A 26318-nucleotide genomic window follows, 5' to 3' on the forward strand; every position below is an offset into this window, starting at 1 on the left:
TATCTGTCATTATTTTTTTCTAAATCAACACAGCATAATTTTTCTACCCACAAAGGGATATGTGGCCATTTCTTTTTTTTTATTCCGACCCAAGTTTGGGGGTGTCTTTGACATACCTTAAACCATCCAACCACCGGCTGAGGATTGCCTTCAATGATGGCCTGGAACTTGGCCATTTCCCCACACCGAACCTGGACATCCTCAAGGGGCACCTGCATGTATGGTGGACCTAATAAAAGAAAAATATGAAGTGCAGTTGGACAGATCTAGATCTTGGTTATTTTCTTGCAGACGTTTCATGACCTAAGTAAGCAACGTCATCAGTGCTAGAGGGGAGTAGGGTTTGCTCTCAGTGGCTTAAGCAGAACTATTCTTTTCAGAAGGAGAAAGGAGAAAGCAATCAGAGCCATGATAAAACTTGTACCATGAGCTCGTTAAACAATGTTTGGGTTCCGGGGGCTCTCCTTGTATCTGTATCTGTGAGGTCCTTGGTGCTCTCAGAGCTTGGTGGTTTGCTTGCAGAAGGGAGTAGGGTCTCTGTAGAGACGAAGCGGGGGAGGGGGAGGAGGAGGACTACAAAAACTGTGGGATCCTTGGTGCTCTCTGTTTCATGTCCCAAAAGTGTTTTTTTTTAAGAGACAACTGGATTTTCTTGTTGTTTTTTTTGTTTTGAAGTTTCTTGAGAAGTTTCTTCTCATCAGCTTCTCCAGCTCTGACTGGATGGTGGAGAATGGAAAAATTGATACTCCTTGCAGACAGCTGGTCATTTGCATCCTTTTAGAGAATCATTGAGGCCACCTGTGTCCTCAGATTCACCTGAGTGGTGCGAATGGGTGTGGAGCCTTCTTGGAGCTGCTGAAAGAGCTTGTGTTGTAGACTGGAGATAAATGAAGTCGTATCCCTCCCCCTCTGTTCAAAGAGGAAAGGGGGGAGGTAGGGAGGGGTCCTTCATGCACTCTGAGTTTGGTTGTTTTGCTGCAGGCATGTCAAGACCCAAATATGTAACATCATCAATGCTAGATGGGAGAATAGTTTGCTCTCATATAATAGACTAGCAGCTCAGCATGGTATTGATTCGGCTGCCTCCATATCTGCCACAAGGTGATTTATCTCATGACATCATTGCACAGATGCTGTTTTGTGTCTTTCATTGTGTCCTTGATTCCAAAAGGCAGCGCAACCCACACTCTCCCGCTCCCTTCGCAGATGCTAATGGGGGTTTCAACTAAGGTAGCCCTATAATCTTGAAAAAATCTGAATATCTAGAAACACTGATCAACCTAAGCCTTGAAGCTTTCGCTTTACTTTGGTCTACAGAGAGTCATAGAATGTGAAAGGGTCCCTGGAGGTCATCTAGTCCAACCCCTCACCTTGAGGCCACATCAACAGATAAGAATCCCTTACTTGTGACGCTCTTTTCTCCTTTTTCATCAACACGGGTTCTCTCCGCGATGCCCTCACCGGCTAAATCCAAAATGTCCTCTGTTCTTTCATTCCGGAACCACGGCACTTCCGCTATCATTTCGACGACCCTTGACGATCAAAAACCAAGAAGCAGAATTACAGCCAGGAATGAGGAGATGGAATAACCAAACCTCAAGAGACAGGTAGTCCTTGACTTACAACCAAATGGAGCCCGAAGTTTCCATTGCTATGTGAAAGGGGGGTGAAGTGAGTTTTATCCCCATTTTATGAACTTTATCGACACAGTTGTTAAGTGAATCACTGCAGCTGTTAAGTGAGTCACAAGGTTGTTAAGTGAATCTTGCTTCCCCACTGATTTTGCTTGTCAGAAGGTTGCAAAAGGGGATCACCTGACCCTGGGACTCTGCAACCGTCATAAATATAAGTCAGTTGCCAAGCGTCTTAATTTTGAATACATAACCATGGGGATGCTGTAATGGTCATAAGTGTGAACAACTCTCATAATTCACTTTTTCCAATGCCATTGTAACTTCAAACGGTCACTAAATGAGCGGTTGTAAATTGAGATTTAAAGAAATTCAACAAACTTACTTGGCAGGGAGAACAGCACGTTCACACATGCTTTCGTCTTGGGGAATGATGTCTGCTTCCCTAGACAACGTGTCACTTTCTCTGGTTTTGCCAGGAGGCGCCTGCAGTTCAGCTAGTCCCAAACATAGAAATATTTAGATTAGTTGCTGCTAGAAATAGAATGTTTTATCGGTTACTATCTCAACCCTACGGAAAAAAATACTGCACTGTTTTTGAACGGAATGCAGCTAATCTTCTGTCCTCCGTTCTCTTTTGTTCTCCACTTTAAAAAAAAAAAATATCAGGGTTTTCTCTTATTTCGGTCTTAAATTCTACAGTATTTGCATTTTTATTGTCTTTTATTTCTTTTTAATTACTTTGCTGCTTGCTGATCACAGAGCATATTTGCTGGTAGGTTAAAATAGTGCCGTAAACCAAAACTATCTTTAAAAAAAGGATTACAATCAAATAAATTAATAAATTAGAAGCACATTTAAGTTTGGTCCACTGGTTAATGCACCTGTGTAGATACCTGGAGGCAGTGAGTTCTAGTCCCGCCTTAATCATAAAAACCGGCTGGGTGACTTTGGGCCAATCAACAGGAGACTGAGTTCTAGTCTTGCCTTAGCCATGAAAGTTGGTTTGGTGACTGGCAGCCCTGAAGATCCAAAGATCTTCTGGTTGGGGGTGTTACCTGGAACCCTGACAGTGACCTTGGGTCAGTCCCAACCCAGTCCACCTTACAAGGTTGTTGTGACGGAAAAAACAAGAAGGAGTGTAAAGTATGTTCCGGAGTGAAATTCACTTACCTTCCCTACCGGTTCGCAATTGTGTGCATCTGCACATGTGCAAAGTTCTTCTGCGCATGCACAGAGGCTTAAAATTGACATCATGACGTCTACGTGGGTGGGCGGAGCCTCCCGCAGCTGCCGCTACCAGTTTACCCGAGCTGGATAGAACCAGCTGAATTTCACCCCTAGTATGTTCGCCACCTTGAGTTATTTATAAACATAATAAAAGTGAGATACAAATAAATAATGAGAAGGAAGGAAAGAAGGAGAGAAGGAAGGGAAGGAGGGAGGGAGGGAGGAAGGAAACAAGGGTGATAGAGGAAGGACGGAAGGAAGGAAGGAAGGAAGGAAAGAAGGAAGATGGAGGGAGTGAGGAAGGAAACAAGGGTGATAGAGGAAAGACGGAAGGAAGGAAGGAAGGAAGGAAGGAAGGAAGGAAGGAAGGAAGGAAGGGAGGGAGGGAGGGAGGGAGGGAGGGAGGGAGGAAGGAAACAAGGGTGATAGAGGAAGGACGGAAGGAAGGAAGGAAGGAAAGAAGGAAGGAAGGAAGGAAGGAAGGAAAGGATGGAGGGAGGGAGGGAGGAAGGAAACAAGGGTGATAGAGGAAGGAAGGAAGGAAGGAAAGAAGGAAGGGAGGGAGGGAGGGAGGGAGGAAGGAAACAAGGGTGATAGAGGAAGGACGGAAGGAAGGAAGGAAAGAAGGAAGGGAGGGAGGGAGGGAGGGAGGAAGGAAACAAGAGTGATAGAGGAAGGAAGGAAGGAAAGGAAGGAAGGAAGGAAGGAAGGAAGGAAAGGAAGGAAGGAAGGAAGGAAGGAAGGAAGGAAGGAAGGAAGGAAGGAAGGAAGGAAGGAAGGTATCTTTTAACGTTCTCAATTTGACAAGAAATATTGTGTATGTCATCTGCTGTTTAGCTGTTAACCGTCACCACACAAAGAAATAATGTCCACTGTTGATCTATCTACCATAATCAATTGCATGTGGGGACGGAAAGCTGTGCCCTCTGCCCCCAAAAATGACAGACATAACAGTGGAACAAAGGAGCAATAAATGAAGTGCTCTGTAGCCTTCAGTGTGTGATGGTGCCAAAGAATCTGACTTCCGTATGGTTATCTGAGAAAAGATGGAGAAGAAAATGTCCACAAGAACACAAACTCTTCTGCAATATGACCTCAGTCTGAAAGGGATTTTTCATGTCAGCCCAACTCCGGATGTGTATCTTATGTGTTTGCTTCTGTGAAACTGGTGTGGGTGCGGATGATTGCCATTAAGATAAATCGCATTCCAACAACAAACACAAAGAAGCCAACATCCACAGTGTGTTCTCTGAAGCATTTTTTATTTTATTTTTGAAGGACTCTGCAGACAGAATACACTGTGGCTGTGATATGTGGTGGACATTCAATAAGGCACAGCTTCAAGTGTGGCATGGGGGAAGACCCATTTTGACTTTTTTGACCTTCTGCAAATACCTCGCAAAGCCTCAATAAGTGATGACAAGTGGTTTGGGGAAGAAGAAAAAAAAAAGGTGGGGGGAATCTTCTATGGAGGTTTTGGTCTAGTGCAGGCTAGAAAGGAGAGATCCTGAGTTCAAATTCTGCCTTAGGCATAAAAGCCGGCTGGGTGGCTTTGAACCAATCAATAGGAGATTGGGAATTTTAATCCTGCATTAGGCACGAAAGCCAGCTTGGGCCAGTCGCCAGGTGATGGTGAATTCTGGTCCGGCCTTAGACATGAAAGTCAGATGGGTGACTTTGGGCCAATCACCCTCAGCCCAGCCCACTTCACAGTTGTTGTTGTTGTTGTTGTTGTTGTTGTTGGAAAAATAAGAGGAGAAAAGGGTGTTGGATATGTTTGCCACCTTGAGTTATTTTTAAGAATAATAAAGGCAGGATATAAACCATCCCATCCCATCAAATTGAATAAATAAATGTACAATTATGTTTGAACTTGGTTCTGACTTTTTACCATTTCAGATTCTCCACCAAGCCATCATTCTGCTAAACAATTAATTCCCACAACACTGTCAAATCATTTAGTAAGGCTGTATTACTATTATTCTTCTCATTTTTCCTATTACCTATCTCCTTTTCTACCTATGACTATAACTTTGTTACTTGTACCTTATGATTTATATTGTTTAATCTGTCTGGGCCAAAATAATTTAATTTGATTTTATCTGGTTTTTAAATTTTTTATGTCTATGTTATTTTATTGTTTGGCTGTTCACCGCCCTGAGTCCTTCGGGAGTAGGGCGGTATACAAATCGAATAAATAAATAAATAAATAAATAAATAAATAAATAAATAAATAAATAAATAAATAAATAATTTCCTCTCCTGAGCAAGCTACATTGGCTCCCAGTGGTCTTCCGGGTGCAGTTCAAGGTGTTGATTAACATCTTTAAAGCGCTCCATGGCTTAGGACCTGGGTACTTATGGGACCGCCTTCTGCTACTGACAGCCTCCCACCGGCCAGTACGCTCCCACGGGGCGGGGCTCCTCGGGGTGCCGTCGGTCAGACAATGTCGACTGGCGACCCCCCTGGGGGAGAGCCTTCTCAGTGGGGGCTCCTGCCCTCTGGAATGAGCTGCCCCCAGAGGTATGGAGGATCCTGGACTTGTGCACCTTCTGCCGTGCCCTGAAGATTTTGTTATTCCAGCAAGCCGGGCTAGCCTAATTTTAACAGCTTTAAATTTTAAATTGGATTTTAATGGGATGTTTTTAATTGTGGCCCAAAGTATTTAATCTAGTTTTAAATTGTTTTTAATTTTTATATTTATGTATATAATCTTGGCTGTTCACCGCCCTGAGTTCTTCAGGAGAAGGGCGGTATATAAATATAATAAATAAATAAATAAATAAATAAATAAATAAATAAATAAATAAATAAATAAATTAGTTTCCTAGCACAATTTATGTTGATTGCTTATTTAGTATCCTATGACTATCACTAAGTGTTGTATCTTATGATTTATGATGAACGTATTTTTATGATGACTATAATCATGATTTATAGCTTTTATGTACAGTGAGAGCTTCTGCACTGGAATCATTCTTGGCCAATAAAGAATTCTATTCCTATATTCTATTCTATTCTATTCTATTCTATTCTATTCTATTCTATTCTATTCTATTCTATTCTATTCTATTCTATTCTATTCTAGCCACAGAGTAAGAATTATGCAGTTTTCCATTGGGAAAATATCTGATTTATAAGAGAACATTCATGGGATTTTCTTGTGTGCCACACAGAGTTGGGTTCACCAAGTTGGGCAGCCTACACACAGTCCTCAACTTATGACAATTGAGCCTAAAATTTCCATTGTTAAGCAAGACAGTTGAGTTTTGCCCCATTTTATGACATTTCTTGCCACAATCGTTAACTGTGATTTAACACAGTTCTTAAGTTAGTCACCTGATTTGTTAACTGAATCCGTTTTCCCCATTAACCTTACTTGTCAGACGGTCACAAAAGGATCACATGACCACAGGACACTGCAACTCTCATAAATACGAGACAGTTGCCAAACATAGAATTTTGATCACATGACCCTGGGGATGATGCAATGGTTGTAAGTGTGAAAAACGATCATAAGTCACTTTTTTCAATGTTGCTGTAACTCCAAACAGTCATTAAATGAACTGTTATAAGTAGAGGACTTCCTGTACTTTCCCTAATGGCTTTTGATTTATATTCCTTACTTGCAATGCCCTGCTATTTATTTATTTATTGCTTGTTAATTAATTAATTAACTGACTTGTCTCTTAGCAATTGGATGGTTCACTTAATGAATGCATGAATCTGAGAATGACCATGATCAATATAGTGCAGGCAGTCCTTGCTTAGTGACCAGTCGCTTAGCAGCCATTCCGCATTACGATCCACTTCCCCAGAGTGACTTACCACCCAAATTGGAAATTCACACAACCTCATACGCACAGAGACATATACACATACTGTAGTCATCCAATTGTATTTTTTGTGTGTCTGGCAAACTATATTTTACAGCGTCTAGCAATCACATGACTTTATTTTTAGCTGTTTTCCCAGTTTTTGGTTTTTACTTCTGGCAAAAAAAAAACCATCCCAGGGGATATACTGCACTCATTTAATAACCACTGCATTTACTTAATGTCTGCGGTGTTGGCTTAACGACTGCCACAAAAAAGGTTGGGTCATAAAGTTAAAGAGTGGTCAGGCGGTTTACCCACTTAAGTATTGCTTTGATTTATGACTATAATTCCAGGCTCAATTCCCGTCATAAATCGAGGACTACCAGTATGGATCAATTCCTATAAATTTTGTACATTTTATACAGTTCAGTGGCAAAACGCTCTTTGCAATCTGACCTATTTTCATTTATTTATTTCTCCACAACAGCCTGAAGTAAAATAATTTTTTGTTGCTTAAGATCAAGGAGTGTCTTTGGACAGAGCCAGGATAATAAGCAATGTTGTACAGCATAATTTCCAATAATTTTGGATATCAATTTTCCTGCTGAAAATTATGGCAATGGCCAATTTTGGAAACTGGCTTGAACGACCCTCTGAAGTGGAAGAAAACTAGAGCTAGTCCTCAACTTACAACCACAATGGAGATCAGCATTTCAGTTGCTAACCAAGGCGGTTGTAATGTGAGTGGCGCCCAATTTTACAATCACTAGATTGTGATCACGTGACTGTGGGGAATGCAGCAATGGTAGCCTTGGTAGTACAGTGGTTTAATGCACCCTGTTATTAAGACCAGCTGCCTGCAATTTCTGCAGGTTCGAATCTCACCAGGCTCAAGGTTGACTCAGCCTTCCATCCTTTCTAAGGTAGGTTAAATGAGGACCCATATTGTGGGGGCAATAAGCTGACTTTGTATAAATATACAAAAGGATGAAGGCTGTTGCTTAATTGTAAGCCGCCCTGAGTCTCCGGAGAAGGGCGGCATATAAATCAATTTTTAAAAAAAAAAAAAAAGTGCGAGGACTGATCGTAAGTCCCTTTTTTCAGTGCTGTTGGGACTCCAATGGTTAGTTTAAAGAACAGTTGTTAAGTCGAGGACTACCTGTATAGTGTCAAGCCTGAATCTGACCGGGCTGTGGGATTGTTTGTTTAGTTTAGTTTAGTTTAGTTTATTTGATTTGTATACTGCCCTACTCCCGAAGGACTCAGGGCGGTGAACAGCCAACAATAAAATACATAAATACACAAAATTTAAAAACCCGATAAAATCAAATTAAATTATTTGGCCCAGACAAATTAAAATACCCCAATAATTTAAAAACAGATTAAAATTTACATATTTAAAAAGGGAAGAGATCAGGCCAAGCCCGCTTGATGGAATAAAAAGGTTTTCACAGCACGGCGGAAGGAGCGCAGATCCGGGATCCTCCGTATCTCCGGGGGGAGCTCATTCCAGATGGTAGGTGCCCCCACAGAGAAGGCTCTCCCCCTAGGGGCCGCCAGTCGACACTGTTTGGCTGACGGCACCCGGAGGAGTCCCTCTCTATGAGAGCGTACTGGCCGGTGGGAGGCTATTGGTGATAGTAGGCGGTCCCGTAAATAACCAGGCCCTAAGCCATGGAGCGCTTTAAAGGTGGTAACCAAAACCTTGAAGCGCACCCGGAAGACCACCGGGAGCCAGTGCAGCTCACGCAGGAGAGGTGTTACATGGGAGCGCCATGTCGCTCCCATTACCATTTGTATCCTACGTTATCCTCTCATGAATTCTCATGAAGGGGGATCTTTGCACAGGTTTGCCTGGTGCACCAATTGTGACCCTACTTGGATCGGGAGGCTCTCCTCACAGTCACTCATGCCCTTGTCACCTCACAGTTAGATTATTGCAATGTGCTCTATATGGGGCTACCCTTGAAAAATGTTCGGAGACTACAGTTGTCCAGAATGCAGCCGCGGGAGCTGTCGTGGGTGCACCTAGGTACACCCACATTATACCAATTCTCCGTGAGCCTGCACTGGCTCCCTATTGATCTCCAGTCACAATTCAAGGTGTTGGTTATTACCTTTAAAGCCCTACATGGCTCAGGGCCAGGCTATCTTCGAGACCGCCTTCTACCACATAGCTCCCAGTGACCGGTAAGATCCCACAGAGTTGGTCTCCTCCGGGTCCCGTCAGCTAAACAATGCCGGCTGGCGGGCCCGCAGGGGAGGACCTTCTCTGTGGCTGCCCCAGCTCTCTGGAACCAATTACCTCCTGAGGTCTGGACCATCCCCACCCTATTGGCCTTCCGAAAAGCGGTGAAGACCTGGCTTTTCCGGCAGGCCTGGGGCCATTGATATTGCTGTTGCGATCTGGCAAGATCCGGCCATGAATGGTGTGAATGAGTTTTTAATGTTTTTAATTTTTCAATGTCTTTTTATAATGATTTTTTAAATGTATTGTGAGCCGCCCTGAGTCTTCGGAGAGGGGTGGCATATAAATTTAATTAATTAAATTAAATTAAATTAAATTCAGTTTGACACAGTTTGGAGCTGAAGGGGGTAGAGCTGAGATGGATGGAGTCTTCAGCCAAACTAACAGCTGGCCCATGAGTCAGAGACATTCCAACGACTGGCTGGCCAGAGGAGGAGGAGAGAAGTCTCCAAGCAAACAACAGTTGGACAGTGTGACATATTGTTTTGAAAAATTGAGAAATGGTTACTTATAGTGGGGTGGAAAGCCCAGAAACTTTTAGTAGCCGCTCTCTGGGCACCCCAGGGAGTTGAAAGACTCAGTGAAGACGGAGGAAGGGAGGAGGAAGGGAGAGAACCAGATGGATATGGGGGGCTGCCTGAACAAGCAGCAGGCCCCTGAGAGTGCCCAGTGGCCAGCCGAAGTGGCGGTGGAGAACGCTCTGCTGAAAAGCAGGCCACCGGTGCCTAGCATCCGGGCACCGACCGGGAAGAGCCCAGGCCAAGAGGAGGACGACATCCTGCTCCATGTGTTGTGACCCAGGCCCCTGTAGTTGATATTAAATACAAAACAGTTCCAAAAAACGAACAAATTTTATTAAAACAGCTGAGAATTAACTCATTCTCAGCGTATTCTAAATGAAATGAAAGCAAAGTCCTTAAAACACCAGTCTTTAGTTTATCTCTGACCTTGGGATAATTAGGCAAACTGTCAAAAGCTTTTCTTGGCAACAGTTCAGGAACAGAAGAAATAACTATAACAAAAAAAGAAGCAATTCTCTCAATGGTTGTTTTCCGGCAAAGAGGCCAAGAGCCGCTGCTGGTCTTTTAAGCCTTATGGGAGGGGCCAATCATCTCTTGGCCCTACTTCCGAGTCGTCCTCTCTGCTTTATCTGCTCCTGCCTTCTGGCAGCTCTTCTCATGCGTGCACTAGGAACAGGCTCCTCCTGTTCCTCTGCCTCTCTACTGTCAGCCTCTGGAGGCTACAGAGTCCGCACATCACTCCCCGATGGCCCTGGCCCCATCTCTGCCTCCGATGCAGAGCCCTCATCTGGGCCTTCCCCAGCCTCCAGGACTGGCCCATGTTCTTCCTCAGCCTCATTGCTGTCCGACTCCGCTGCCAACTCTGCTGACAAATCATCAACACCATGATTTGTCCTGGAGTTTGGTGGGAAACCGGCCGGAGGCTTCGCTGAAGGAACTGATGGCTGTTGCCCATGGGAGAGAGTGGGGCCTGTCAACTCCAGGTGAGTCGAGGCCATATGATTCCCTGGCGACAACCCATGAGCAGGACCTGAGGACCCTCCCGAAGGGCCTCAGCGGGGCGAGCCACAACTGCCAAGGGGCACAGCTGAGCCTGGCAAGGTGCCGAGGAGATCGCTCTCCTGACCGCCCACATCCCCAGCTGGCAGTGCCAACGCAGCCCAGTGGGAGCTGCAAACCAGGTTGTGGCTGGTCCTATGCCTCATGGGCCCTCACCCTCTACCTGCTACAGTTGCTGGGGCCAAACCATCCTCCCCACTGGCCTACCACCCTGCCACAGAGCAGCTGCTGGCCTCCAAAATGCCAACTTGGCTGAGGGTTCCTTCTGCGGCCGGGAGAAGCTTCTGCCCAGCCTGTAGAGGATTCCGGCAGCAGCCACCAAAGCCTGGGACAGCAGGACTCAGACAAGTTGAGCCCTGGGGAATAGAGGACTCCACCGCCCAACAAGGGAGCAGCCTCATCCCCTTCAGCTACTCATCCGCCCCACCGACCTGCAGACCCTCCACGGATCCGGAGCCAGCTTCTGAAGTGCCGCCTTGGCCGTTGGCCCCCTCCACAGCCAAAAGAAGCCCTTGCTGGATTCGTGAGAGCTTCCGACAACGCTCATCAGGACCCGAATCAGCAACATCTGGGTGAGTCAGGGCCTGGGGAATGGAGGACAGTGCCGCCTGGTCTGACCCTGGGAGAGCCACTAGAGCAACCCAATGAGGAAGGAGGCTCATCACCCAGCCACCCAAGGTCCCCCCTGAAGGGCTGGGGACCGCCCAACTTGGAGCACCAACCTGGCAGTGGCTGGACCTCCACTTCAGACCCATCCAACCCACTGGTCGGCAGCCCAAGCACAAGCCAAGGCCCAACCAAAAAGGTACCTGCTGAGTGGATGGAATTGCTGAAGAAAGAATGGAAAAATACAAAGCAAGCCCTAAGTGAGGCAGTGAAGGCTTATAAAAAGCAGGCCGACAAGCACCAGTCTCTCCAACCTGAGTTTAAGGTGAGAGGTAGGGTTTACTTGTCCATGAAATATCTGAGATTAAAACTAGCCTCAAAAATGCTCAGTCCCTATAGTGAAAGTGATCAACCTGTTTACAGTAGAACTTCAACTTCACCTGTTGCTGGGGAAGGTACATCCGGTGTTCCACAGTAGTCTGTTGAAACCGGCAGTGAGTTCACAAGTCCGACCAGTAGATCGGGCACCCCCTAAGCCCATGGTGATCGAGGGTCAGACTCATTATGAGATAATCTTGGATTTGAGGGTGCAGAAGGGTCAATTGGAATACTTAATATACTGGATGTTCTGACCTAGGCTTCCTTAAAAAACATGAAGCAGAGTCTTGGTCCCGGCAAAACCCCTTTTATTTACACGACTGCAAATTCCTTTTATTCACAGTCAGCAAGGCTTATCCAAACAGTTTTTCAAAGGAATATTTATCAACACAGACCTTATCTCACTTGGCAAGATGCCAGGTAACTTGTTTCCAAACGCAGTGCAAGGCAAAACTTGGCACAGATCTTTCTACTCTTGCAACGACCAAACGAATGAATTGTTTCCTGCAAAAGCCCACTCCCCGTTCGCTCCTCTTTTGTTTCCTATAGGAGGGGCCAATCACCTCCAAGGTGTAGCTTCACTCCCAAGTCGACCCTGCTTTCTGAGTTGTTCTTGCCTTCTGGCAGCTCTGCGCATGTGCACACTGGGAACAGGCTCCAGCTGTTCCTCTGCCTCACTGCTGTCTAGCTCCCTCTCTGTCTCTGACGCATTGCCCTCATCTAAGCTTTCCCCAGCCCCCAGGACTGGCCCATGTTCCTCTCCAACCTCCTCACTGTCTGACTCTGCTGCCAGCTCTGCTGGCCATTGGAGGGCCACAACACTGGAAGCAGTGGTGGGATTGTACCAGTTCGCACCGGTTTGGTAAAATCGGTTGTTAAGTAGTTAAGCAATTCGGAGAACCGGTTGTTAGAAGAAATCTCCTTTCGTTTTTTCCCCACTTTACAGGGTTAATCCTGTAAGGAATTACAACATTGTTGTTTCCTAGCTTAATCTTTATTGCCCTACTTACAGAAACTGCCTCTCCATTAACCCTTATTACATTCTTGGCAGTATGCCTAGACTTACTGTCCCTTCAGGAGCTTCTCAGAGGGTTTTTTTTTTTTTTTGCTTGACTTTCTTAAAGGGGAAGGGTTGTTTTAAGCTTTTTACACTGGTGTTGGGAGGAAATACTCCCCTGTTGGATTTCTTCCAGCCAGGGTGCAATGATCAGCACTTTGAAGAAATAATTGAATAATGAAGCAGAAGCTTTCAATGACAAGGAACCAAGATGAGTGACATTCAGCAAGGTTTCTTGGTTGCTAGAAAGATTAACATTCAAACATGAGTTTACATACCCTTTCTGACTTTTGGTCTAAAACTGGTTTTTGGTGAAGTTTAATTTTGTGCTTGGTGATGTTTAATCCTGTGTTTAGCGATGCGATAATTTTCTCTATTCAGCTTTGTTTGGAAGGGAAAATGTTAATCTCTGTTCCCGAAAAGAAGCAGCTTTGGAAATCTGACTAGTTCCTGTGTCTATTTGTTCTGGTAATTGGTTTAACAAGCAACAGATAGTCTGTTTGCTCCTTTGCTTCATTCTGGAGAGCTAAAATGACCTCTCTGCTAAAGGGTTTCACTTTATGAGCAAGAGTTGGCTGCTGATAGTTATCACTGCGTTTTAACTATTTTAATTCCTCAAGGTGCTCTGGCACCCTGCCTGATTTGTAACTCCGGTTTGCAGGTATTTCTAATCTAATGATTGGTATTTAGGGCAGCTTTTTGCAAGCAAAGAAGCTTCTTGTACAAGTAATCCTTGACTTACAACAGTTACAATGGCACTGGAAAAAGTGACTTATGGCCGTTTTTCACACTTATGACCATTGCAGCAAACTGTTATTAGGGCAAAGAAGCGATGCCCCATGACCACCTGGCCACGCCCACCCGGTCACATGAAGTATTGCAGTTATGAAATGAGCGACACGGTTGTTAAGAATGCTGCAACAGACATAAATGATGAGCGGTCATAAGTGTGGGGACCAGTCAAAAATGCAAGGACTTGTCAGAAATCACTTTTTTCAGCCCTCTGGGTAGTCCCTATGTGCAGGACTACTCAGAGGGCTGAAAAAAAGTATTTTAGACTGATCCTCGCACTTTTGACCGGTCCTCGCACTTACGACTGTACTCACATTTTACATTTTGTGCCCTATCTTGTCACTGTGGTGAAGAGAAGCAGTTGTGAAATGAGTGACACGGTTAAGAATGCTGCAACAGGCATAAATGTGATGGTCATAAGTGTGAGGACCGGTCAAAAGTGCGAGGACCGGTCAGAAATGACTTTTTTCAGCCCTCTGACTAGTCCCTATGCACATAGCCACACCCACCCAGTCACATGACTACCAAGCCACACCCCTATATAAGCCATGCCCCCAGAACTGGTTGTTAAAAAGGTCGCCTGGGTGAAGAATTGGAAGGTGAGTGCAAATAGGCTGGTAAAGCAGTTTCATGACAAGTACCCCCAAAACCAAAGGGGCCTCCTGGTGGAGGGGGGGGGCTAGTGGTATTGACTAACCCTACTGTGCTTTGTCTCTTGCAGAGATGTTCCTTCAGTTGAGGCTGAATTTGACCGGATTGTGGGATTGTTTGTATCCTGGGTTATTCTCATGTATTCAGTTTGACACAGTTTGGAGCTGAAGGGGGGAGAGCTGAGGTGGATGAAGTCTTTAGCCACACCAACATAGCTGGCCCATGAGTCAGAGACATTCCAATGGCTGGCTGGCCAGAGGAGGAGGAGAGAAGTCACCAAGCAATCAACTCTCATCCTGGTTGGACACTGTGACATATTGTTTTGAAAAATTGAGAAGTGTTTACTTATAGTGGGGTGGAAAGCCCGGGAATTTTTAATACTGGCTTTCTAACAGTTCGTGCCAAGTTGGTGTATCTAAATAAATTTGTTCTTTGAGGAAACGGAATGCCTCGGAGTTCGATTTTTGATAGTTGCATTACTTGGAACCTGACATATAGAAGAAACACAGAACTTCCTTCCTGAAGGGATGCTAAGTGTTGAGGAACTGTTTCATGCATAAATTTCCCATTGCATTTTATTCCTCTGTAGAGACACCGAAAATACATTTGGTGCATAGCCCAAATGACAATTAAAAGATGAAAAAATATATTTTGGAAAAAAACCCACAACAAAAGAAATACGATGCTATTGATTCTTTATTGATAGAAAATTGAGTGTCGTTCCAGTTGACATCTTGTCTCTGAATTTGTTTGATCTCTGAAACAAACTGTTCACTTTGCACCAAGAATATCTAATCCAACTGGTTCATCAACACGAAAGTTACTCAGTATAAATTCTTATTATTCCTTTATAAGAAACCCCAACATTTATCTACAGATTGTAAATCCCGTATAGGCAAGAATTTTTTTTTTCTTAGGATAGACCGTAACATTTCAAAAAATTCTTTTTTAAAAAAAGTCTCAAATATCCAGTGGTTGAAAATTCAAAAAAATTAGCTGATCAAGAGAAATGTAAGTTATTTTTTCATTAGTTATTTCTCAGCCAAATTGTTAATGAACATTTTGTGTTTCTAAACATAGGCTGACGGATTGCATAATTTTCTGCAGAGAGGCGGTTGCAGATCTTAAAATTTTGGTAACTGGCAAAGTTAAAAATGCACAGACACCACGAAGTAAACATGTAAAGAATAATCAAAAAGGGGTTTTTGCAAAATGAAGGGGACTCTTTGAATGAAATTCACCCAGCCTTCTAAAACACTTTGTGGCATGATGTTTGCAGGTAGTCCTCAACTTATGACCATAATTGAGCCCAAAATTTCTGTTGTTAAGCAAGACATTTGTTGAGGAAGTTTTGCTCCATTTTACGACCCTTCTTGTCACAGTTAAGTGAGTCACTGCAATTGTTAATTTAGTAACATGGCTGTAAACTGAATCTGGCTTCCCCATTGATTTTGCTTGTCATAAAGTGACAAAAAGTGATCACATGACCCAGGACACTGCAGCCATCATAAGTACATGCCAGTTGCTTAAGCATCTGAATTTTGATCACATGATCTTCGGGACGCTGCAACGTAAGTGTAAAGAACGGTCACAAGTCACTCTTTTCAGTGCTGTTGTAACTTTGATCATTAAACCAATGGCTGTAAGTCAAGGACTACCTGTATTCAAGACAAAAATGCTTGCCATAATGAAAATGACAAATGTTGGGTGATCTTCAGAAGAATCCCATTTTTGATTGGAGAAGATTATGAGAATGCTCTATTCTCCATTTATGGTTCAGATAAATGTGTCAATGAAGTATGAGTTATGAAGAATTATTCAGCAATGCATTTAAACTCACTCATCCATAAATTGGTATTGTTTTTATCTGTGTTAAGAATTTGCCCAATCAGATGGTATTTTTTAAGGACAACTTCAAAAATAATTGGAGATACTGTTTGTGAGAGCAGGCTATAAGAAAACATAGTTATCCAATGCAATCTTCATTTTAATAAAAGGAAGCGTATCTATCAAGAAAGATTGGAGAGAACAAAGTATTCGGTCAACATTTTGGCACCAACCCTTGTGTTTTGGAATTGGCAAGAAATTAGCAAAAATCAAAATACAAGTCAGAGGTCCCTTAAATAGATTTATTGTCTGCATTTAAGCTGATGGAAGTGTTACTTCTGTCAGTGGAATTAAGATGGATTCAATAAAATAATTTCCGTAACTCCTGCAATACAATATAGGTAGTCCTTGACTTATGACCACAAATAAGCCCACAATTTATGTTACTAAGCAAGAAATTTTGTTAAGTGAATTTTGCCTCATTTTATGACCTGTCTGGCCACCACTGTTAAGTGAATCACTGCAGTTGTTAAATTAGTAACACTGTTGTTAGGCAAATCTGACTTCCCCATTGTCTTTGCTTGTCAGAAGGTCACAAAAGGGGATCACGTGATTCCAGGATACGCCAACCATCATAAATGTGAACCAGGTGCCAAGTATCCGAATTTTGATCATATGACCGTGGCAATGTTGCAATGGTCATAAGTGGGAAAAACGTTAAATGATCACTAAATGAGCTGTTATAAGTCAAGGACTACCTGTGCTAGATTTTATTAAATCTCTTCAGAAGTTGCAAAAGAAATGAATTAGAATTGTTAAATTCTGAATTGCCTTTTTGGTAACATAAAGAAAAAAAAAATCGGCCGTTTTAAGAGAAAGTAACCATGATTTAATCTTGTTTCACTAATGATATTCTGGGTCTACTGCACCTCAATGCCTTACAATGGAATGGTGTGCTTTTTTTTTTTTAATACAAAAAGGAAAAAAAATATAAATCAAAGATTACATTCTATAGATCGTACTGACAGAAGTGTTCCCTTGCAAAAGATCAATTTTATGGTACGTCACCATTTATCTCGGATTTTATTTTTTTAATTGTTGTTTCTCCGTTCGTATTCTCATTTTTCCCTTCCATAAAGGCGCTGATTTTTGTTGAGGTCGATGGCAATGTTTTTTTTTTTTAATTGTTTATCATGGTTTAGAGATCTGGCCTTAATTTCTTGTTAACTTTGGGAAGGATCGTCCTTCTTGATGTGGAACGTGACCGTTTCTCCGACGGCGGTGCTGTAGCTTCGGGTGGACACTTCGGTTTTGAAATTGGATGCGCCACTGTCTGGTGACAACTGGACTTGCGTGCAGAAAGTTGGTCGGTGGGACTCGCCAATCTGGAAAGAAACGTTGGTGGGATCTCTAGGTTGCATCTCGGTCACTCTGGACGCCGACATGAAGATACTTCCAGGGTGATGGCCTTCAAATTTGCTAAAGAAGGTTTGCCTGGGTTTAGAAGCCACGGGCCTACCGACATTCAGTAATACTGGCTTGCCAATGGTGGGTTTGTTGATCTCGGTCTGGAGAACGGCTATCTCGCATGGTTTATCTTCTTCGGAATTAAGACGGCTGCATCTGTAAGTCTCTCCTTCTTCAGGGATGTAATCTTCAAGGTCCTCCAAAGTTAATGCTTTCCCGTTCCGGGTAAGGATTTTTACTTCGCGGTTGCCAAGATCGGAGAGGTCTCCCCGATCGGGGTCATCTACTCTCATTTTTTGATCTGGAAGAGTCTCGTCTTCTGGAGAAGACTCCTCCACAACATAGTCCTCAACCTGGGGATGCTGAAGGCCCATCTGAGATGTTTCAACCGTGGTAGTCCCAGATGAGTCAATCCAGCTTCTGGATTCATGAAGATGTGCCTTTCCTTCTAGCTCCACATGAGAACTTTCATTTTGGTTCCCCGATGGTTCTCCAGATCTGTGAACATCTCGGGAGATGGGAGATTCGACCTGTTCAACTTGTTTGTTGTTGGAATTATTCACGTTTGGGTCATCTTCAGAAGAAGGCCTGGGTCTCATGCTGGGCCGAGAATAACCTGACGCAAATTCCTCCTTCTCGGATCGCGCGGGGGATGCGCCTCTCTTCCTTGACATCTGGGTTGGTTTCTGCACGTTAAACTCAATTATTTCTTCCACTTCCACCCATTTACGCTGTTCTTCCAGTGGGGTTTCTACACTGATGCCCCTGCCTGCAACTCCTTGCCTCTCTTGAGGGTCTGTCACAAAAAGAGTAGGAATGGCGGTCTTCCCTACTCCTTCGGGGTCATGCCTGGAACCTGGTTGCCTAATCTTGCTGACATAAATTGGTTCCGATGTTGCGAATTCCGAGCCCGGAGAGCGAGGAGTGTAACTGGAAGACGGACGGGCAGGAGATGGCTTCCGTTTGGTTCTTGGGTTTTTCACAACGGTGGTGATGGTTTCCTCTCTGATGGTGAAAATGTTGGAGATTGGGATTGGGTGAGAAAGGTCAGCGTTGAACTAGGGGATCCTTGGTACTCTTTTGACTTGGGGATTTTCTTGCAGACATTTCATGACCCAACCAGGAGGAGGAAGAGGAGGAAGAGAAGGGGGAGGGGAAGGAAGGAAACTGTGTGGTCCTTGGTGCTTTCTGAGCTTTCTTGAAAACATTTAATGATCAAATCAGATAATAACATCAGTGCTAGAAGACAGAACCCCAGTCCCTTCTTACACTGATGATGTTACCTAGTTTAGTCATGAAACATCTATAAGAAAATAACTGAACTCAGAGAGCACCAAGGACTCCATAGTCATTCCTCCTCGTCCTTGTCCTCCTCCTCCTCCTCTTGTCCTCCTCCTCCTCTCCACAACCCCACCCTCCCTTCTAGTACTGATGACGTTCCCTAAGAAAGGTCATGAAACGTCTGCAAGAAAACCACCGAGTTCAGAGAGGATCGAGGATCCTACCCTTTAAAATGTTCCCTGATTCTCAAACCATGGGAATGCATGCTACAGGTTAATGCAAAAATGAAGCACAGCAGGGTCAGTTTTGTGAGCTTTGGGTACATGCAGAAATTAATGTTTGAAAGGAGTTTATTTATTTATTTTTTATTCTTACCACCAGCTTGTCTCCATTTTGAAAGTCTCAATTCCCTTCAACTCCCTGAATTTTTTTTCAGTGTAAAAAAAAATAAATCTGTTTGAACTATTTCAACAGATGGAAGAGTATATTTTTAGCTCAGGGTTGGACTGTGGAGTCCTTGGTGCTCTTTGAACTTGGTTGTTTTCTTGCAGACATTCCATGACCTAACTAGGTTGCATCCTGAGGATGCAACCTAGTTTGGTCATGAAATATCTACAAGGAAACAACCCAGCTTGTATTTCAATAGATATTTTCCTAAATTGGAGACAGGAAGAAGGAAAAGTAATATAATTCCTCAAGTCTCATGCAGGCCATTTGGGCCGCGAATTCAGTAAACAAGAGGAGGATGCTTTGCTGTAATCTCAAGAACTACAGGTAGTCCTCAATTTATGACCCCAACTGGGTGCAAAATTCCTGCTGCCAAGAGAGACAGTTATTAAGTGAATTTTACCCCATTTGATGACCTATCTTGCCACAGTTGTTAAATGAATAACTGCAGTTGTTAAGTTAATAACACAGTTGTTAAGAGAATCTGACTTCCTCATTGACTTTGCTTGTCAGGTGGCAAAAAGGGATCACATGATCTTGGAATGCTGCAAGCCTCATAAATACAAGCCATTTGCTAATGTCTGAATTTTAATCACGTGACTACAGGGATGTTGCGTTGGTTGTAAGTGTGAAAAACGGTCTTAAGTTACTTTTTTCAGTGCTGTTGTAAATTTTGCTCATACAGTGCAACTCAAAATATTCTCAATAAAAAGGGGGTTTCCTTTCTGCAATCGAAGTAGCATTTGTGTTGGCAGGGAAGCAAAAAAAAAGCATCAAGACAAGGATTGAGAAGTTCAAACAATAAGTTAGTTGTGATGAAGAGACATTCTTGATCTTTCTCCTATCTTAAGCCTAAGGGCAATTCCAGAGCTTCTTTGCTTCCAACGAACTTGCCAGCACGACAAGAGAAGGACAGGTTGTGTTAAAAACTGCATCTGAGGTCTAGACATCTGGAGGTTAGGGACAGAAGAAGTCAAGAGGGCAAATTGCAACTATATTTTTAATGCATATCCTAAACAGCTTCAAATTCAACTGCATGCTTACAGACGGCATCTTGACTCTTTTGACTCCCAGCTACAAGAAGGTCCTGGGTCTTCTTCCAGGAAGGAAGGAAAAATAGGAAGGAAGGAAGGAAGGAAGGAAGGAAGGAAGGAAGGAAGGAAGGAAGGAAGGAAGGAAGGAAGGAGTGAATGAGGAAGGAAAGAAGGAAAGGAAAGAAAGAAAAAGTGGAGGAAGGGAGGGAAGAAGATGGGCTAGCAGTTAGTAGATTATTAAGAGATTACTTTTAATTATCTTCAGAATGGGATTCTTCTCTCCCTTCAGTTTAATGCAGTGAAACCATTGTATACCAGGGAAGAAAAGGCAATTAGATTGCTAATTTCTCCTCAGGAACAGTCCCTTGATAAGATCAATTGTGGTCAGTGATAAATACAAGATTGCTGGTTCAAAGACAGCTTTGCACACAGTGTGTCTCGAGAATTAGTGCTGTGTGCCACACTGGATATCTGTGGTCCCTCCCTGATTTTGGCCTGCTCAGACCTCACAATTTGCATTTGGATCTATCTCAGGAAGATTGCGAAATAGTCACACCTCAAATGGTTTTGTCCCCTGGCTTAAGTTTTATCCTAACTCCCCAAAATGCCACTAGACCTGATAGGATGGCAAGAAACACTTTTGCACAGCCAATAAATACATGTAGTCCTCGACTTATAACCACAATTGAGACTGGCACTTTGATTGCTAAATGAGGCAGCTGCTCAGTGCGTCATGCCCAATTTTATGACCCTTACTTTTGCTGCAGTTGTAAACTACAACCTTTCTTTTGCCGTGGTTGTTAAGTGAATCACTACAGTTTTTAAGTGAACCAGCAGTTGTTAAGGGAATCCAGCTTCCCCCTCACTGACTTGGCCTATTGGAAAGTTGCAGATGGGGATCATGTGACCTGGGATGCTGCAACCGTCATAACTACATGCCAATTACCGAGTCCCCAAATTTTGATCACGTGATCATGGGGATGCTGCAACGGTCATCAGTGCGAGGAATGTTCATAAGTCACTTTTTTTCAGTGATGTTGTAACTTAGAATGAAGGGTTATATGGAGGAGTGTAAGTCGAGGACCTCCTGTATAGGTTGATTATGGAGACATGCAGAGAGGCAGCACAGCACAACACATATGCTGATTTATGTATATATATAGATATATATGCATATAGATGACTTACATGATGATGGTTTTCTTAGGCACTTTAGTTTCTTGTTCAGTGACTACAAAGAAAACAGTATGAACAGCATGGTGTTAAAAAAAGGCAGAAGCTCACAATCACATTAAATTTGTTATGCAAATAAAAGAAATTTAAAAACCTTGAGTGGAAAGAATTGAGAGGAAAAATAAAAATTAACATCATCCCACGGTTGTTTTTTCTGAGATTGCAACCAATTTTAGCAATGTGTAATAATTAAATCCACAAATCACTTAAGCTGACCACGGACAAACATTTGCTTAAATGTCTTAAACCTAGTTAAAAGCTGATTTCCAACCTTAAAGGCTTAGTACGGCATAAATGGGCTAAATTTAACCAGGTTGGACTGAAAAGAAAACATTTTGAGTTATAAAGACAGGTAATCGTCAATTTATGACTGCAATTGGGACTGGAATGTCTGTCACTAAGTGAGGTGACTGTTAAGTGAGTGGCATCCAATTTTATGACCTTTTTTGCTGGAGTTGGTAAGCGAATCACCACGGTTGTTAAGCAAATCACATGGTTGTTAAATTAATCTGACTTCCCCCATTGACTTTGCTTGCCAGAAGGTTGCAAATGGTGATCATGTGACCCCAGGACACAGCAACCGTCATAAATATGAGTCAGTTGCTAAGTGTCCCAATTGTGATCATGTGAATTGGGTTACTGTGAGGGTCCTAGGAGTGATTAGAAGTCACTTTTTTCAGAGCCGTTGTAACTTTGAACAGTTGCTAAGCAAATGGTCATAAATCAAGGACTATGTCCACCTGGAGTGGAACACAGAGATTTGGCATCTGATCATCCCAACATTCTGCAGCTCCGTATTTCCCAAAAATGATGGAAATGGCTTATTTTAAGTACAAAACAAATGTTTTACACTCAAAATACAGGTAGTCCTCAATTTATGACAATTGAGCCCAAAATTTATGTTGCTAAGCAAGGTAGATGCTAAGTGTTAAGTTGTTAAGGCAATGAGTTTTGTTCCATTTTATGACCGTTTTTGCCAGTTGTTAAGCAAACCATTGCAGTTTTTAAGTTAGTGACATGATTATTAAGTGAATCTGGCTTCCCCACTTTGCTTGTCAGAAGGTTGCAAAAAGGGATCACTCCACCTCAGCACAATGCAACCGTCGTAAATACAAGTCAGTTGCCAAGCAGCCAAATTTTGATCATGTGACCACGGGGATGCTGTAATGGTTGTGTGGAAAACAGTCATAAATTACTTTTTTCAGAGCTGTTGTAACTTTGAACAGTCACTAAACAAATGATCGTAAATTGAGGACTACTTGTAATTATGTTGAACGTAAAATTGTTCAGATTGGAAACCTTGTGCTTGTTTCTTGACTCAGTATCCTGTATCCTGACCCCAAATTTGTAGTTTTCTTTCTTGTTGTACAAGTCTACTAGTTAAGGAAGCACAAAGTGGAGCAGGAAGGGAGGGAGGGAGGGAGGAAGGAAGGAAGGAAGGGTGGGTCACACTAAGCAAGAAATAAACAATAAATAATCAGCATCTTAAGTGATTTGTGGATCACAATACAAAGCTGCTTCACTAATACGTACAGCTCGGAATGTCAGGGCAGCTATATCACAATTGTTGATTTGGCATTCAGGTAATCCTCGACTTACAACCCACGATCTGAATTTCCTTTGCTGAGCTAGGTGGATATTAAGTGAGTCATGCCTGATTTTACAACCTTTTTTGCCACGGTTGCTAAGTGAATCATCGCAATTGTTAAGCAAATCGTGTGGTTGTTTAAGCGAACCCGACTTTTCCCATTGACTTTGCAAATGGCAATCAGGTGATGCTGCAAAACTCTGTAAATACATGCCAGCTGCCTAGTGGCCAAATTTGGACGTGATCGTGAGGAGGCTGCGATGGTCGTATGCGTGAGGACCTGTCGCTAAACAAACAGCTGTAAGTCGAGGACTACCTGTCGTTATATCCCGATTGCTTTCCACATTAGATTTTCATCTGCTTCGAGAGCATTTCCATCCAGACATTTGCCATTGTGAGAAAAGGTGTTGCGTTGTGTCTCTTCTAAACATGCCATTAGTATATTAATTGAGGGTTTTCTATCATGGTCTTTTCCATGTCTTTGCAGTAAAGCCAAAGCAACAATTTTAACAACTGCTAGAATTATTTTTCTGAAAAAAAGAAGAGAGCACGCTATAATACCTTTCAAAACAGGGGTTTATAGGTAGTCCTCAATTTACAACCAAAATTGAGCCCAAAATTTCTGTTGCTAAGCGAAACAGTTCTTCCGTGAATTTTGCCTCCCTTTATGACCTTTCTTCCCACAGTTGTTAAGGGAATCAGTGCTGTTGTTAAGATAGTCACATGGTTGTTAAGTGAACCTAGCTTTCCCCATTGCCTTTGCTTGTCGGAAGGTGGCAAAAGGGGATCACATGATCCTGGGATAATGAAACCGTCATAAATATGAACCATTTGCCAAGTGTCTGAATTTTGATCACGTGATCCTGGGGATGCTGCAACAGTCATAAGGGTGAAAAACGGTCATATGTCACTTTTTTTAGTGCCGTTCTAACTTCAAACAATCACTAAATGGACTGTTGTAAGTCAAGGACTATCTGTATGCAAATAATTTCTCTGTTTAAATCATGTTCGATAGGATATGTCCAAATTCTCCTGTTTTGGCCAGAAAGGCACTTAAAAACTGGGACATTTAGCAGGGGGAGAAAAAAATCAACTTATTGGTCATGACCATCTTACTGAAACCCTGCTCCTTTTTATCTTGCGTCACAGTAATTGCAAAATAAATAAAAATGCTTTGTTTGCCCTATCAGGGATACCATCTTGACTTTTTTTGACCTCTTCTGACAATGCTGGGTTTTAGGAAACAACGTAAAACTTATAACAAAATCTCAACAGTCCTGACATCATTTTAGATGAAAGCAAAACAGGTTGAATAAAATAGTCCAAATTTTTGTAAGGGTTGAAACTGGGCACTGATAATCTCTATTTTATTGTTTTATTATGCTTGATAGTCTATGTTTCTGAAACAGAAATTAAGCAAAGTCAAACACCAGGATTTAATGGATTAGTATGCTGATTAGGATGTGATTATTATTTTTTTAAATACTACATTTGAAATAACCTATTTCAAATTAACATTCCACTCATTGTTAAATATATTAGCCCTCAACGTACGACCACAATTGAGATCAGAACATCCTTCGCCAAGTGAGGCAGTTGTTACGTGAATCACACCCAATTTTATTATCTTTATTTTTGCTGCAATTATGAAGTGAATATCCATGGTTGTTAAGTGAATCTGGCTTCCCCATTGACTTTGCTTCTCGTAAGGTTGCAAATGGGGATCATGTGACGACCCCGGGACACTGCAATCATCATAAATACATACCAGTTGCCAAAGTTTGATCACATAACTGTAAGGATGCTGTGAAGGATGTTAAGAGCGAGGGCCGGTTGTAAGTCACTTTCTTAAGTGACCTTGTAACGTAGAATGGTCACAAAATGAATGGTTGTAAACCTATGTGAGATGGGTCTTCCATGTACTTGCAGTCTGCCAAATCACAGATTTGTGAGCAAAATTAACATTGTTAGAAAAATGCAATGTTTGAAAGGAATCAAACGTTGTTTAACTATCAGATCCATAAATAAGCTTGATTTCCTAAATTTTCTGGGCAAGATCTATTTAATTTGTACATACAGATAGTCCTCAACTTAGAACAGTTTATTTAGTGACCACTCAAAGTTACAACAGTACTGAAAAAAGTGACTTATGACCATTTTTCACACTTACGACCTTTGCAACATTTCTAAAGCCCTGTGATCAAAATTCAGATCCTTGGCAACTGTCTCATATTTATGACGGCCGCAATGTCCTGGGGTCATGTGATCCTCTTTTGTGACCTTCTGACAAGCAAAGTCAATGGGGAAGCCAGATTCACTTAACAACTATGGCAAGCAAGATCGTAAAATAGGACAAAACTCACTTAACGAATGTCTCACTTAGCAACATGAAATTATGGGCTCAACTGTGATTGTACTGTAAATCGAAGATTACCTGTATTTTAATCTTGTATTTTATATTTTAAAATTTATGTCATATAGCATGCCTTATTTTAATTGTGAGGCTTCTGACACAAATAAACAAAATTAAGCAAACTTTGTCATTTAACAAATCAGCTCCAGAATTGCAGGAAATCTGAGCATTTGCATTCCTTCTCTATGAATTTCTTAAGTGCATTAAAATCAACCAGTTTGTAAATCTTGCTTTAATAAAGCTTTGTTTCACATGTCCCAGGAGGAATAAAATTCACTTGATCATGCTGTAATTTTTAAATCTCATTTGCTTTCTAAAAGAAATAAAAAGTTTTATGTGGCATTGTAACAGAGAACCTAGGGATTTACTCAGTCCGATTTATAACAAGAAGAAAAAATTAGGATTGTGGTAGCCATTTTTAAGAATTTTTAGAACCCCTTTCAAAAAAAAGAAATGATGCTTCTGATATTTTAACCTCATTGAGCATTGCAAAGCAGGTTAAAAGCTATGGAGTTTGATTGCTCACTAGAATTTGATTGACATTGCTTTAGCAATTAATATAGTAGGTTAGCAAAATTCAAATAATATAGGCCAATGAGACGCAATAAAACAAAATTCAATTCTTCAATAGGCAGAGAAGATGGTATCCAACCGACTTTATTATCTTTTTTGTTCTTTTCCCCTTCAAAAGCAAAGTGCCATTTGCATGATACAGGCGTTCAAATTACACCAATATTTATTGATTTCTTATTTGAAAAAGCCGCAGGTCACTTTTAAAAGAAATTTCAAATTAATTCCATCACAGGGTAGAAAGACAAGTGTCTTTCTAAAACACGGATAAGAAATTTACAATAAACCATATTTTAAATTAAAATTAAATTATAATTTGTATAATATATAAATTAAATTAAATTAAAATTTCCAGTTTAGTCACTACATGTGAAAAATCATGTTTTCATGGGTCAGACTTGCCATATAAAATAACAGAATAACAGAGTTGGAATGGACCTTGGAGGTTTTCTAGTCCAAACTCAAG

The 26318-nt window shown here is 42.1% G+C and overlaps 1 protein-coding gene across 3 annotated transcripts in view; it reads right to left on the reverse strand.

The window, feature by feature from the left end:
* Positions 1-26318, reverse strand: part of OBSCN (obscurin, cytoskeletal calmodulin and titin-interacting RhoGEF) — a 258005-nt gene that overhangs the window by 54168 nt on the left and 177519 nt on the right. For 2 of the 3 annotated variants that reach the window (XM_087894267.1, XM_060684487.2), the window contains 2 exons: positions 21237-21279; positions 14671-18291 (listed from right to left, as the gene is read on the reverse strand). In XM_087894267.1, the coding sequence (XP_087750393.1) occupies positions 17043-18291; positions 21237-21279 (1292 nt within the window). In that variant the 3' untranslated portion in view covers positions 14671-17042. Of the gene's footprint in view, positions 1-116; positions 230-1404; positions 1533-2016; positions 2129-14670; positions 18292-21236; positions 21280-26318 lie in introns of those variants that run through there. The other variant, XM_060684486.2, reaches the window with a different exon arrangement.

This window comes from Pantherophis guttatus, chromosome 4, assembly GCF_059756535.1.
Source record: "Pantherophis guttatus breed Tessera chromosome 4, ASM5975653v1, whole genome shotgun sequence".
NCBI classification, from domain to species: domain Eukaryota; kingdom Metazoa; phylum Chordata; class Lepidosauria; order Squamata; family Colubridae; genus Pantherophis; species Pantherophis guttatus.